Consider the following 13,362-nt stretch of genomic DNA (forward strand, 5'->3'; position numbering starts at 1 on the left):
GATTGTTATATTTCTACTCTCCCAGAGCACTCAAAGTGCTTTGTACAACATGTGGCACATTAATCAGATTATTTCTGTGTATTTCTGGACTCTAGCTTTTGTTTCCTTTTGTATTTTGGTTTGCATGTTTTTCTTTGGCCAAATAAAAATTTCTCTTTTACTTTAAATCGGCAGCCTTGTTGTCCCAAATTTCAATTCCCTTCACACTCCTTTCCATGCTTCTGCAATTTACATTCAGTATAGACAATGCAGAGCATACAAAAGACAGAGTACAGCTAAAGTGAGAGCAGAAAAGGTACAAAGTTTCTGAGAATAACAAAGAAGTGTAACAGAATAGAGCTTCAGGAGCAGCAGCATCACTTGGTCTCAATAATCTGTTTTCTTCTGCTTTGAGTCTCTCTGCTCTTCTTCCCTCTTGCGTTTCTGGACTTGCTGTGATCCCTTCTCATTAGAGGGAGCTGCACTCATCAAGGACTGAGAGGATCCCTCTCCAGAAGATGGATTACAAGCAGTCTTTAGATTCTCATATAATTCCTTCTTTTCTCCTCTCAGTGTTTTCTGTACTTCTTCAATCTCGTCTTCATCTGCCAGCCGATGAAGGAGAGGTCCACAGTAAAGCCTGACAAAGCAGAAAATCTCAGTTAAAGTTGATGAAGTGTGTTAAACATCTGTGGAGCGCATCATTGGTCTGGTGTTTACCGGGCACACTGAGGTTCTGGTAGAGGGGAACACAGCAGCTGGTTCAGGTGGAGGCTCTGCCTCATGCAGCACAGCCATTGGCTGAAAGCATGAGCCACACGGGGCTGCCAGTTACTCACACCTTCATCCTTTAAAGCTTTCCTCTTCCTCTCAAACTCGTCCTCTACAGACAACATAAGACAAAGTTTCAGTGACACAGAACCAGAGACCAGCAGCAGTTTGTCTTCTTGATCAGGCTGATGTGGAAGCATCAGTGCTGCTGCTGAAGCATCAGTGCTGCTGCTGTCACAGAAACTCTGACTACAGTCCATCTGCTGACTGCTTTCAGAGAGACTAACCTGCTGACAGCTGACCGTGAATAATAAACCGAATAATCAACTTTATGGAGCTGAAACTGTAGAGCTGTCACAAGTGTTCCTAATTAAGTGACTTGTAACTATGCATTTCGTTGTAAATATCCATCATGTTACCCAGTGAGACTCACCTGGACCATGTTGGTCAAACACAAACCCCAACAGGAGGGCGTGGAGGCAGTGGACAGTTTCAGGTTTTGGGTGGTGTTGTAGCCTCTTGAACCAGAAAACAGTCACACAGACTGGCAGCTTCAGCTGGTCGGGGATGTTTTCTAAGGCTGAAGTCTGAACCTGCAGAGCTTCTTCAAACACTCTGCGACGCAAACCCTCAGGAGCCTGCACAGAGAGGTACCACACAGACAAGATGCTCACGTGTACCACGGAAACACATCTATGACCTGTCAGAGTAATTAAACACATATTTCATGATTAACCTCAGTACCTTAGGCAGATGCTCTAGTTGCAGTTGTTTCTGTTCATCACTGCTGAGGAGTATTGATGGGACACGCTTGTCTTTGATCTCTTCTCTATGAAGATGTGCACTGAATATGACTCTATCCCTGTCATATTCAGTGCACATCTTATCTCCAATTAACAGTCCATAGAAGTACTGTCTGATACGGTAAGCAGCTGTGTAACTACTGTGCTGTGAAAAGTCCTCCACAACTGGAGTCAGCATCATTGTCTTCTGATCCACAACACTTGTGACGAAAGTGGTGAGTTCTCCAGACATCATATTTTCATGCATCCACGAAGGCAGATTAGAACTTGTTTTTTCTGGTTGAACATATTTTTGAATGGCAAGTTTGAATGTTTTGTTCTCTTTTTCACCAACATGATTTAAAGCTTGACTCAGAGCACGTTCTCTCTTCTGTGAGTCGTTCAAACCATCCAGATTCACTTTACTTAAAAACCTGAGCATACCATCCAGTCTTTTAATGCTGTACTCACCAGATGAAGATGATTCATTTGCAAAGGTATCTTTGTCTTTTAATATTGAATAATCATTTCCTGCTATTGAAGCAAAGACTGGCATGAGAGCAGGGTCCAATTTAAAATGCTCACAAAACTTTGAACGTGTGTAGAGCTTAGCAGGAATATTTCCATCCTTCTTTCTTTTCCATTCAAAGTTGTCGAGATGAAGGAAACCTTTGTTCACATCATAGATGCAGAAATCTGCGTCATGGGACAGCACAGCACATTGTTTCTGATTTGCAGCAGAAACAACTTCAGGGTCTGCCTCTCCTAAACACTGTTTAAACTCTATGTCTTTCTCCTTCAAGATTTCTATGAAGACATCTTTGACCAGAGGTGGTAAGACGTTACATCCTTTTGGCACAGCGTCAGGCTCACTCTCTGCTATTGTCTTTGCTTTTTTTAGTTTATTTCCAAGGCGAGACACAAGTGTTTTGTGCTTGTCAGGATCTGAGCCTCCATCCAAGATGACGTACGGAGTGACTTCACAGTCCTGCAGAGTCTTAAAAAAGTTACAGACCTCATCTTTGAATCCAGGATAATCTCCTCCACAGCGCTGGTCCAGCTTTGGATCAGAGTTATAATACAAACAATAGTACAGAGCTGCACCATCAATGATGAGACCTGTTTTTTCTACTTTAACCTCTTCACAGAGACACAAATCATCTAGCATTTTCTTTAACTTTGAAACCCCCATGATTCCTTACGGTGTGGTGAAGGTGAGCGGTGGTTATTGTGCTAATGCCTTTGTGTCTGGTGATTAGTCGATGCTAGCAGTGATGTCAGCAGAGGGTGAGGGTGCACCACCAGATGTTCTAATACTATTCAAAGCAGTGGAAAAATGTTGAATCGACCTCCTGACTGATCAACTGGAAACTTTGCAGAAATTTCTACAAAAAAAAGAAAAGATTACTGCCGTTTACAATAGTTCAGTCTGACTAACAAGAAAATGTAACAAAGCATTCAGAGGACAAAGCAAAATGTATTATTAACAGGTGATATACATGGTCTTACAAAAAGTGCCAACAGACGCCATGAAAAACAAAGTAATTCTGAATTCAGGATGATTTGTTAGTTTCCATATAAGATGGGAAATGGAGATGAGCGGGTTATGATGATGTGAGGGGACGATGGAGGTGAAACATTTGTGTGCCCAGACAATATTTCTATTTCTTTGTTTGGTTCAGACGGCACTTTATTAAGACCTGTTATCTGAAAAATTTTCTGCAGGGATTTCTTCATCCTCTTATTGTCTTCACCATCATCACTTCTAACAGAATTGCAACCAAGGAACTTGGCTATGCTTGCTATGCTTTACAGGATCTGAACTTTCAGGGAAATTCTTAGAAAAAAAATCAGTTTTCAGGGCAGCAAAAATTATTACAGCAAAGATCTGTGAATACAGAGCCTGAACATGTTTCTCTTTGTGTACCAGCTCTGAGGTTTCTAACTCTCCTCAGGGCTCGCAAAATTTCAAAATCCCTGGTAGCCCTTCGGGCAGGGACTCTTCAGTTTTTTGTAGCCCAAAATAAATTTAAGTAGCCCGAATAAAAAAGAGCAATTTTTTGATTGATGTTTTGTTTCCTGTTTTGTTTCCTTTACAATATTATACATTAAAGTATAATATTGTAAAGGAAACAAAACATTAATCAAAAAATTGTTGAAAAACAAATTACAACATTGTATAAAAATTACAATCATCAATTCAAATACTTGGTTCTAATTGAACAGAAATTTCTATGAACTTGTAAGAACTGTGTAGGACATGAATCAGTCTGTGTCAGATCCTGAATTTGAAATTTCCACTGAAATCACAGGTAAGAGACAAGTGGAACCAAGATCGAGGCCATTTGCTTTTTGAAGTTTGCAAAGACTGCTAAATTGTGCCAGTGGTAGTTCACTCTTTGCAACATAGTACGCTGTTTTAGACTGATTTTCAGGTTTATTTTTAGTATGTTATTTGCAACTGGTGTTTGTTCTGGGAAAGACATTGCAGACTGAGCAATAATGCATTTCTTGCATTTCTCATGGGTTCTAATGGGGGCCTTTCTTAAAATGACTGGTCCCAGTAACAAAGATGCTTGTCGACTCAGAAATCGAGGGAAAACCAACAACACACCCGGCAGAACATCATGTTATTTACACGGGTGCACATAAGTGGTCTGCATGTGCGCAGCGCATTCGCTGTCAAAATAAAAGATGCGCACCAGATAAGAAGTTGCAACACGCGTTTGCGTCCATATAAAAAGCACTGTTTTTGTCCGCTAGAGTGGGATTTTCACGGCACATTCTGCACCACATCTTTGTGCGTTCATCATTTGTTTGAAGCCAGCTCACCTCCTGCAACTACTTTTTCGAGAATACGTGCTTCTTTTGTGGTTCGGACTCCTTCTGACATTTGTTTGGAGGTGGAGGAAAACCAAAGTAATTGCTTAAAGGAGCTTGCTTCTTCGACATCTTTAAGAGTGCTAAACAAATGTCTGTCCTCCTCCAGAAAATCTTATGTACGCAAACGCGTGTTGCAACTATTTTGACAGCAAATGCGCACCTGCGGACCACTTATGTGCACCACTGGTTATTATATAGCTTGTCATATTGCAGCCACAGAAATTCTTTTGTCCATGAAACCATAAAGCTGCACTTTCTTTTTGCCTTATAGTCTGATTTGTCATAACTTCTCCGTTTTGTGGTAAGCTTTTCTTTGGCTGTCACTTCTTCACCCTGACCTGTCTTATTTGGCTCAGCAGAACTAAAATATAAATCCTGCTGCTTTTACACGCGCACTCACATAACGCTCAGCGATTCTCTGCGCGATCAACCTCTCACATGTTTAAGCTGCGGGAGATTTCACTTGTCATGTTTGCATAGTAAGCTAACGATTAATAAGACGATGTCAGAGGAATTGGTGTGCAAATTATCATCACTCACCAATCAGTACTGTCCCTATCTATACACAGTTCGCGCGATTGCAAAGTGAAAGCAAAAAACAAGCGCGAATTCAATATGTCACATATTGACAGTGGCTCACCGATGCCAATGACATAATTACCCAGCTACATTTCCGAAAGAATGCAAAAGCATTGACATATATTTTTCCTTCCTACATTAGCCCGACAGGCAGGGCAGAGATGGTAGCCCGACTGGAAAAATCGCTAGCCCCGGGACGTCGGGCTAGCGATTTTGCAAGCCCTGCTCCTGCTGTGATGACGCAGATCAAACTCAGATCCCGTACAGATGAATACATCTGTTATGAAACTATTTTCAGTCTCTGAAAACTCTTCAGGAAAAACGTTTTTAAAAAAACTAAAATACTCAAAAAAAAAACACTTGTTGATGCTTAGTTTCACTTTCACTTCGCCACGAACTCCAAACAGAGTTTATCTGAACATTATCTGAGTCCTCCTTCCTTCTTTGGCTCTCTGTCTCTCCAGCCTCTCTCTCCTACCTGCACAATCACTATGACATAACGAGCGGATTCTCACCTTTTTAGTCTGCAGAAGCTGAGAGTCCGAGCAGCTCCGACGAGTCACTCTTCAAAATGTCTGAGCAGTAGTGATGTTCGATTCGTGAACGAATCGTTCAATACTCGAGAATCACTTTACTGACTTGTGAATCATGATTCACAAGCCCAACTGACTCACTGACTCATCCCTGTTGCTGTTAGCAAACTAATTCCATTAGTAGAAATATATCTAGCTTATAATTAAAATTGTGGGGGGAAAAACAACAGCCAGTTTCGTAACAAAAGCATTTCTGCTCTGAACTGAAAGAAAACCCCCTGAGTAGAAGCTCACATCAAGAAAATAGCTCCTCGGTTCACAGTAGCATTGCGCTGCTAACATGCTAACAGCACATTTGAGCTACTCACCCCCTCCCTTCCTGTGCTGAATCGTAAGCATAAGCGAATCACTCAGGACTCACTAACCCGAGAAGGGTCTGGCTGCAGCCACTGTGGAGCTCCATAGTAACCGGATACACGTGACCTCCACACTAACCGGAAACACGTGACCTCCACACTAGCCGTAAACACACATGGATACCATGGAAGTCTTGCAAGTTGATCACAAAGGTTGGTTAAGTCTTTCTTAAATAAATTTGCCGTTAGTGATTTTATAATTCTAGGAATCGTCTAGTTTTCTTACAATGATCATGTTGCCACTTATTTAGCGTTACAATTTATTTTAATGTTTTTTCATCGTGCTCCATGGCAGAGAAACACACAAATATGCTTTTTCCTGGGCCTGATTTAAGTAAGAGAGCTGGATTAATGGCTTCTGTGGGCGAGAAGAAGCAAAAACCACATTTTGCATTAGAGTATGATTTATTGTTGGCGTCAGAGATGCAAAATAACGAATACTTCAATACTGTACTTAAGTAGAATTTTCTGGTATCTTTACTGCTGTACTTTTTTGTGCCTACTGTATACTTCTTTATACTTCTACTTCTCACATTTTAGCACGCGTATCTGTACTTTGTAATCCATACATTTGTAAATCAGCCCCCCGCGCGCATGCTTTGGACGCAAGATTACTTCAAAATTTTGTACATAAATTATATTTTAGACCCTGTACTTCTTACTTCGACTTGACTAAAAAGTCGAGTCAGTGCTTTCTAAACAGAGGTATCTAAACTGTAGTAAGGAACGTGTGTACTTGTGACACCTTTGGTTAGCGTCAACACTGTAAATTTCGTCACAAACAGATTTATATATTTATCAATACTTCTATTCGTTATTCTTTTCTGTACAGCTTTTTTTATTGCCCAGATTTTAGTTAGCCCCTGTTCAATTGACTGTTATATGTCAATAGAAACATGTCTCACAAATTAAAGTGTCTTGTAAAATATTTGTGGGGTTTTTTTCAAGAATTTTCTTCCCAAATCTATTACATGCCAACTGTAAATTGTTATTTCTGCTAAAACCTTAACTTAAATGTGTATATGGTGTTTATCTGTTTCTCTCTCTGTTTTAGATGCACTTATCAATCTGGAATTCGGGCTTAAAGCCAGAATTGCAGGAATGCAACACGTGTTGCAGAGGACTCTTTCACTGCCCTCTGTGCCCCACTTTCAGCCCAACTGTCAGGGCAAAGATTGAGGAGCATCTAAGTGTGCATATAAAAAAATGCTTTGCCTTTCAAAGGTATGTTTGTATTAAATATACGTTATAGTTATAAATATGCACTTTTTTAAGCACTTCTGCAGTATCTTTGTTGACTTAAAAGTTGCTGTTGATATTGTACAGTTCAGTGCATTCATCTGCAACAAAAATAGTGTTTTTATAAAATATATTTTTATTTACTTTTCACAATTTTTCTTGACATAAGTTTTGTGATCCATACCATTTTGCTTTCATTATTGAGGTTGGCTTGGATGTTTTTGTTAACATGTACAATCTGATTGTTAGACAAATTGATTGCATTCTATACAACTACATTTAAATTACATCTGTTTGTTTGTTTGTTTTTTTCTCTTACAGATAAAATGATATGCCGGTGCAGGCTGCCTTGTAGGACAACAGGACACTTTCACTGCCCTGTCTGTAAGATTACAATCATACGGCGTGGGGATATGGCAAGGCATTTATTGTCTTGTCAGCATTCTTCAATACCAAGTCAGCCACCATTATCAGGACTGCTCCCCGCTGAACTCTCCGAGGAGACCCGTATTCCTCCGGCAGTACTCTTCGAGGAGCCCCGTTTCCCCCCCAAGGTTTTGTCTTCGGTATCTGAACCATTTTCTGAGTCTTTGTTAGAACATTCATTGGCTCTACCCTCTGTGTTCAATAAAACTGCAGCTGATGGAAAGTCCTTGAAAATGACATGCCCTCACTGTGGCCTTACTCTTCATAGCTCTGGCAAGCTATTTGCACACTGGAGAGAGGAAGCCAAAGCTGTGCTTGAAGGACAACACGTGCCCATTTTCAGACTGAAAAAGCACAAGTTCCAGGAAGTCAGTCAAGTCAGTATTCACTTTAAACAGTAGTGTAATTACATGGTTAGTGAAATTTGAATAACTGTTAAAAAACTGTTCTGCAACAGAGAAATAACTGTTTTCATCCCCATTTGCCTGACACAGGAGCCAGCAGTTGTTGAAGATCTGCGTCCTGCTGTGCAGTGGGTTGTCCAAAATAAGGCACTTTTCTGTGGACATGTAACAATGCCCAAATATCTGTCCTTAAATCAAGGGGACCAGCAGAGGGTCTTAATAGACATGTCAGAGGAAGAAGACACTGGAGCAAGGGACTTGTTCCTCTTTGTTTTTCAGTTTGCAGAGGACATGGAGCTCTTTTTGAAAGCATGTGCTGATGAGCAGGGGCTAAGGGTCAGTGCTATGTTTGACATGTAATGGACAAATGAAGGCACTGGCTGTGTTTGTTTGTTTGTTTAATATGTTGTTGTTGTTGTTTTTTTGTTTTGTTTTTTGCGTAGTACAAAATTCCAATTAAACTTATTTCAAAATGCTGTTCACTTTATTCTGTGTCCATACTTATAATAAAGGATTACAGTGTAACAGCATTAAATGTAAATGTAACAGCATTTTTTTTTAACTTGTAATTTCAAAATAAAAAGCTTATTGTTGATATTAACAGTAAAGAATTGCAATCAATAATATTTTTATACATTTTAAACATTAACACTCTGGGCTCTATCCTGGCCATCTGTGGACACTTCACTTATTCTTTTTTTTGACTACTGCACTGCAGTGGACCAAAAGAATGACACAGGTTTGATCTTAAGGATCTAATAGTTGTGTGTGTTGTGCATGACATTGCCACACAAATATGTATTTGCAAGATAGAGTAGAATAAATTATGACGCATGAAATATTACATAGGCTGCAGTGAATTTCTGTTGATACAGCCTATTGAGCTTTGAGTTTCCCAGTCAAACTTAGCTTTGAAGCACATGCTAAAAACACTTTTACTCTTGTACATTTCATAACAAGACACCATAGCCAAAATATTAACAAAATATATATTATTAAAAAATTCAAAGCTGCAGCACATACAGCAACAAACACCGTTAGTAAATGTGTCCTGGAGTTTATGCAGGTGCAGAAAGTGCTGCTGCTGTAAGTAAGCCTAACAGCTTCCAGATCAATTATTTTTCTGGAAAGATGGTAGGAAGGGCATCACTGCTCATTTCTACAATCTCCCAGATCTTGGAATACAATCCCTTTGTACCATGAAACCACTTCGCAGTACTAGGAGTCCACTAAAACCTATAAAGAGAGTGATCCCGGAAGAAATGGGGCACACACTAGTGACCTCAACAATTGCAAGACAGCCTTTTCCCCGATGCTCAGATACAATTTTGATTTTGATGAAAAGGACTGGTGCTATTTTAAAGAGTCACGTCGGCAAAAGTAGATAAATGTTTTAAGAAATATACATTTTATAGCATTTTGTGAACATACACAAAAAGTGGCCATTTTTGGCAACAAACAAGCTGAGAGAGAGTTTTATATTTTTTGCTCTCCTTGAACAAAAATAATAGTGCATAATAATCAATGTTGATGTTAATCAATTAGATGTCCCAGACACTACTATTAATAATACAGCAGCCCCTCGTTTATCGCTGGTGTTACGTTCTAAAAATAACCCGCGGTAGGTGAAATCCATGAAGTAGCCAACTTTATTTTTTACAATTATTATAGATGTTAAGACTGTAAAACCCCTCACTACTTGCTTTATACACTTTTCTCAGACAGGCATGAACATTTTCACACTTTTCTCTTTTGTTTAAACACTCTTAGAGTTCAAACCTTCGTAGAAACATAAGTCCGGATTATGGAATGAAACCTAAAGGTGCATTTGAGGGTGCAAAACGTTTCGTCGGCATTGTTGTGTTTGTTTGGGAGAAAACTTACAAACATACAGTACAGCACTTCAGAGTTACATTGCTAGCGATCGAAGATTTATGTAAATTCGACAAGCTAAACGCATTCTGTACTGTACAGCAGGAGTCCCCAAGCTTTTTGCACCACAGACCACTTTAATGTCAGACAATATTTTCAGGGAACGACCTTTAAGGTGTCGCGGATAAATACAACAAAAGAATTAAAAAAAAGAAACTGTGGTATTTTGTAAATATAATAATAAACGTGACTTGAGCTGTGCGCCAGCAACAATGACAGTGACATTCTCCTCTCTGCTTCTTAACGCTCTCTGGTCGCTATGGTAACGCGTAAATAGTTCTTTCAAAATAAGACACACAACTACAACCATACATTTCACACCGGAGGATCAACTCTCGCGGAACGGTACCAAAAGACTTACGGACCGGGAGCGGTCCGTGGGCCTATTAGGGACCGCTCCTGTACAGGAGACACTGGACTAGATTGATTGACAATGGTCTACAGCAATCAGAACGCACAACGCGATGTACTGTAAAAAATTAATAAATCAGCGAAACAGCAAGTGTCACTTTTGGCCACGAACAATTTAGGGGATGGTGAATTTTTTTGAACAAACCCAGAGTGTTAAAAAAAAAACCCCACTTAAAACCATTTTTATTTCTCAGCAGCATCAATAGTAACAAAAACGCAATTTAGTTTTCGCTGTCATAGTCGATTTAACTGAAGTTACGTGTTTCCGGTTACTGTGGAGGTCACGTGTTTCCGGTTACTGTGGAGGTCACGTGTTTCCGGTTACTGTGGAGCTCCACAGTGGCTGCAGCCAGGTGCTCTTGTGACTCACCCCCTCCCTCCTGTGCTGAATCATAGACCGAGCGAACGAATCACTCACTCACTAACCCCCTCCCTCCTGGCTCACAGCTTCTTCTTCTTCTTGGTTGGCAACCAATGTTCTTTGCAAGCTCCTTTGACCAATGTTAAGGCGCATTACCGCCCCCTGGCTCACAGCGCAGTGGACATTTAGATGAGAAAATATATATTTGACACACTTAAGGAAAATACAAATAAAATACAAATAAACAAAATAAATGTTTATTAAGCAATTTTGATAAGAAATTGCTTAATTTTAGAAATGTTTTTGCTCTTTGTTCTCTATAAAATAGTTGTTTGGTTTTTTTGTTGTTTTTTTAATCATTCATCTTAGCAGTGGGATTTACATGAAAAGGGAAACAAATTAAGTTTGAGTGAAAACGTAAAATTTTTGCACTCTCTGGTCAACTGACTCAGTGAATCAAATGACTCAAAACACCTGATTCACTTTGGTGAGTGACTCATTAACACTCGATTCAGTAAAAAGAATCAAATTTACCATCACTACTGAGCAGCTGAGATGTCCTCACTCAGTCCCACCATGAGGTTTGTTTCTGAAATCACATGGTCTCCAGTTAGCGCTTTTTAAAATTAATGTGGACCAATCAGAGTCACAGATGCTGCTCACAAACAGCATGAACTCTGATATCAGAGCATCGCCTAACTTTGAGGTTAAGTTTTCTGAACCAATGAAAGTGTCAGTGTAAAGAACTGAAAATGCACATTAAATGCCTCAATTATCTTAATAGAAGAAAAAGAAGCTCAATTTTAACAGTTCACCTAAATTTCTTTAGATGATAAAAAAGTATTGCTGTATTAAATGACAGAACTCTGTCCGCACGATTATAAGAAATAAATATTTAAAAGTATAGAAAATATTCTGGCAGTTCATATCTAAGGCTGTCCTCTAATTATAAAAGTTTTCTTCATACACAGAAAATCTTCTCTTTCTTTCTGTTTTCTTACTGGGGACCAATTTGCAAAAAAAGAAAAGAAAAAAATCTATTATATAAAATTACTGTTTTATTCTTTATTCTTCTGAAAGCTGTGAGTATGTTTAAAGTAACGAGTACTTTGGAGTATTTTGAAGAACAGAAATATTTAAATTTAAAATAAATACATTAAAATACCTCTGGATGTTTTTCTCTCGTGTTATTTGTGGTGTTTAGAGGTAAAGAGAATCTGAGACAGACGCTCACTTTCACCAGTAAGATATGCTTTAGTCTCCATGAGTCCGGTTATTGATTATCTGCAGCTGGACACATCAAATCAGACATAAAGGGAGTCCTCCTGCTCTGTGTGACACTGATGGGATAATCTGTGAGGGTTTTTCTCCTGTCTGTAACGTCTGTCCTCCTCTGGGCCAGAAACCAGCGTTGGCCCTCCATGCTGAAGAAGGTTTCTATCAAAGTCTCCTCATGTCATGGTCCTGGGCCATGGTGGCCCAGTATTCTTAGTTTTCATGTATTTGTGTATTGTCCCTTATTTAGGCCATGCTTCCTGGGTTGCTCTGTTACGTTGTTCCTTATGTGTTTTTCCCCTTGTGACTCTTACCCCCTGTGTGCCCCTCTGTGTATCTGTGAGCCCTCGTCTCTCCTTGTGTTTTATTCCATGTTTTCCCCAGCCCGTTATGTCTGTGTTCTCCCCGTGCTCTCTCTCCTCCTGTCTGAACCTCTGTGTACTTCCTGTTTTACTTTGACAGTCTCCCGTCAGTGTTGTGTTCACCCCTGCCCTGTCTCATTACGATTATCTGTGTCAGCTGTGTTCCCCATGTGCTCCCACTTCCCTCGTTTACCCTCTGTGCATTTATGTCCATATCTCCCTCAGTTCAGTGTTGCGTTCTCCCTCGTGACTGTGTGCGCATCTGTGTGTTTCCTATTAAGTCAGTTCCTTAGTACTTCCCAGTTTAGTTTCATGTTATTTTGTATTGCTGTTATCTTTTGTCAGCAATAAAGCTGTATTTTGAGTTCAGTCCTGTTTTCCCGTGAGTCTGCGTTTGGGTCCTATTTCCTGCCTGCCACACAGCCTGATCATGACACCTCAAGCTGTAAAAAGACATTCTTGTTTAATTTTATTCATTTGTAAAAACACAAAATTGTTCCAGTTTATTATAAAAACCTTAATCAGAACTGAAAAATGTGAAACACTCAGATGTTGTTCATACAATCTGTTTATTGATCATCATGAATCATTTTAAAGCCTCTGAAGAAGAAACAGAAGAGCAGCTTTTCTAATGAAATGGAGAAATAACTGGTCAGTGTTACAGAGTTCAGTCAGTTTAAATAAGCTGCTAAGCTTCTAACATAGAATTATTTCTCTGTCTGCTCACAGTCTCCTTCTTACATCATTAGACAATAATGATGTCATCATGTATTAAACTGTTTACTAGCTCCTGGTATTTATCAAACCTGTATCTCAAAGCTGCTCTGCTCCCTTCACCCACTCTGCTCCTCATCTCCTCCAGTGTCTCAACCTTCTCCTTCTCCGTTCTGATTTATTCTTCTCAAACTTCTTCACATGTTTTATTGTCTCCTGAACTTGTAGGGTGTATTCCACATAGAACTGGCTGTCTTACACACGAGCATCTGCAGAAGACTTGTTGAGACAAATT

At 39.6% G+C, this 13,362-nt stretch overlaps 1 protein-coding gene and 1 long non-coding RNA gene across 3 annotated transcripts; one reads left to right on the forward strand and one right to left on the reverse strand.

Annotated features, from left to right (window-relative positions):
• Positions 1 to 352: 352 nt before the first annotated feature.
• LOC308392734 (single-strand DNA endonuclease ASTE1-like) lies at positions 353 to 2,729 on the reverse strand. The gene is made up of 4 exons (XM_080875939.1): positions 1,495 to 2,729; positions 1,184 to 1,388; positions 700 to 862; positions 353 to 619 (listed from the first exon to the last, which is right to left on the reverse strand). Exons 1-4 carry the CDS (start codon positions 2,722 to 2,724, stop codon positions 367 to 369), a joined length of 1,851 nt encoding a protein of 616 aa, XP_080732065.1. The 5' UTR covers positions 2,725 to 2,729; the 3' UTR covers positions 353 to 366.
• A 4,302-nt stretch (positions 2,730 to 7,031) lies between these two features.
• Positions 7,032 to 8,553, forward strand: LOC308392735. Of its 2 annotated transcripts, none has more exons than XR_013970858.1 (4): positions 7,032 to 7,167; positions 7,504 to 7,748; positions 7,877 to 7,985; positions 8,103 to 8,553. It is a non-coding gene; the product is annotated as an uncharacterized lncRNA (long non-coding RNA). The 2 variants fall into 2 exon arrangements; XR_013970859.1 differs by having other exon boundaries at positions 7,504 to 7,736.
• The last annotated feature ends 4,809 nt before the right edge of the window (positions 8,554 to 13,362 follow it).

Source organism: Rhamphochromis sp. 'chilingali', assembly GCF_963969265.1.
Source record: "Rhamphochromis sp. 'chilingali' genome assembly, chromosome: 2".
NCBI classification, from domain to species: domain Eukaryota; kingdom Metazoa; phylum Chordata; class Actinopteri; order Cichliformes; family Cichlidae; genus Rhamphochromis; species Rhamphochromis sp. 'chilingali'.

Coding starts and splice junctions, on each gene's coding strand:
- LOC308392734 (XM_080875939.1), bottom strand. CDS start 2,724: ATGGGGGTTTCAAAGTTAAAGAAAATGCTAGATGATTTGTGTCTCTGT. Junction 1,389..1,494: donor AACTAGAGCATCTGCCTAAG/GTACTGAGGTTA, acceptor CTCTCTGTGCAG/GCTCCTGAGGGTTTGCGTCG. Junction 863..1,183: donor GTTTGACCAACATGGTCCAG/GTGAGTCTCACT, acceptor TGTTGTCTGTAG/AGGACGAGTTTGAGAGGAAG.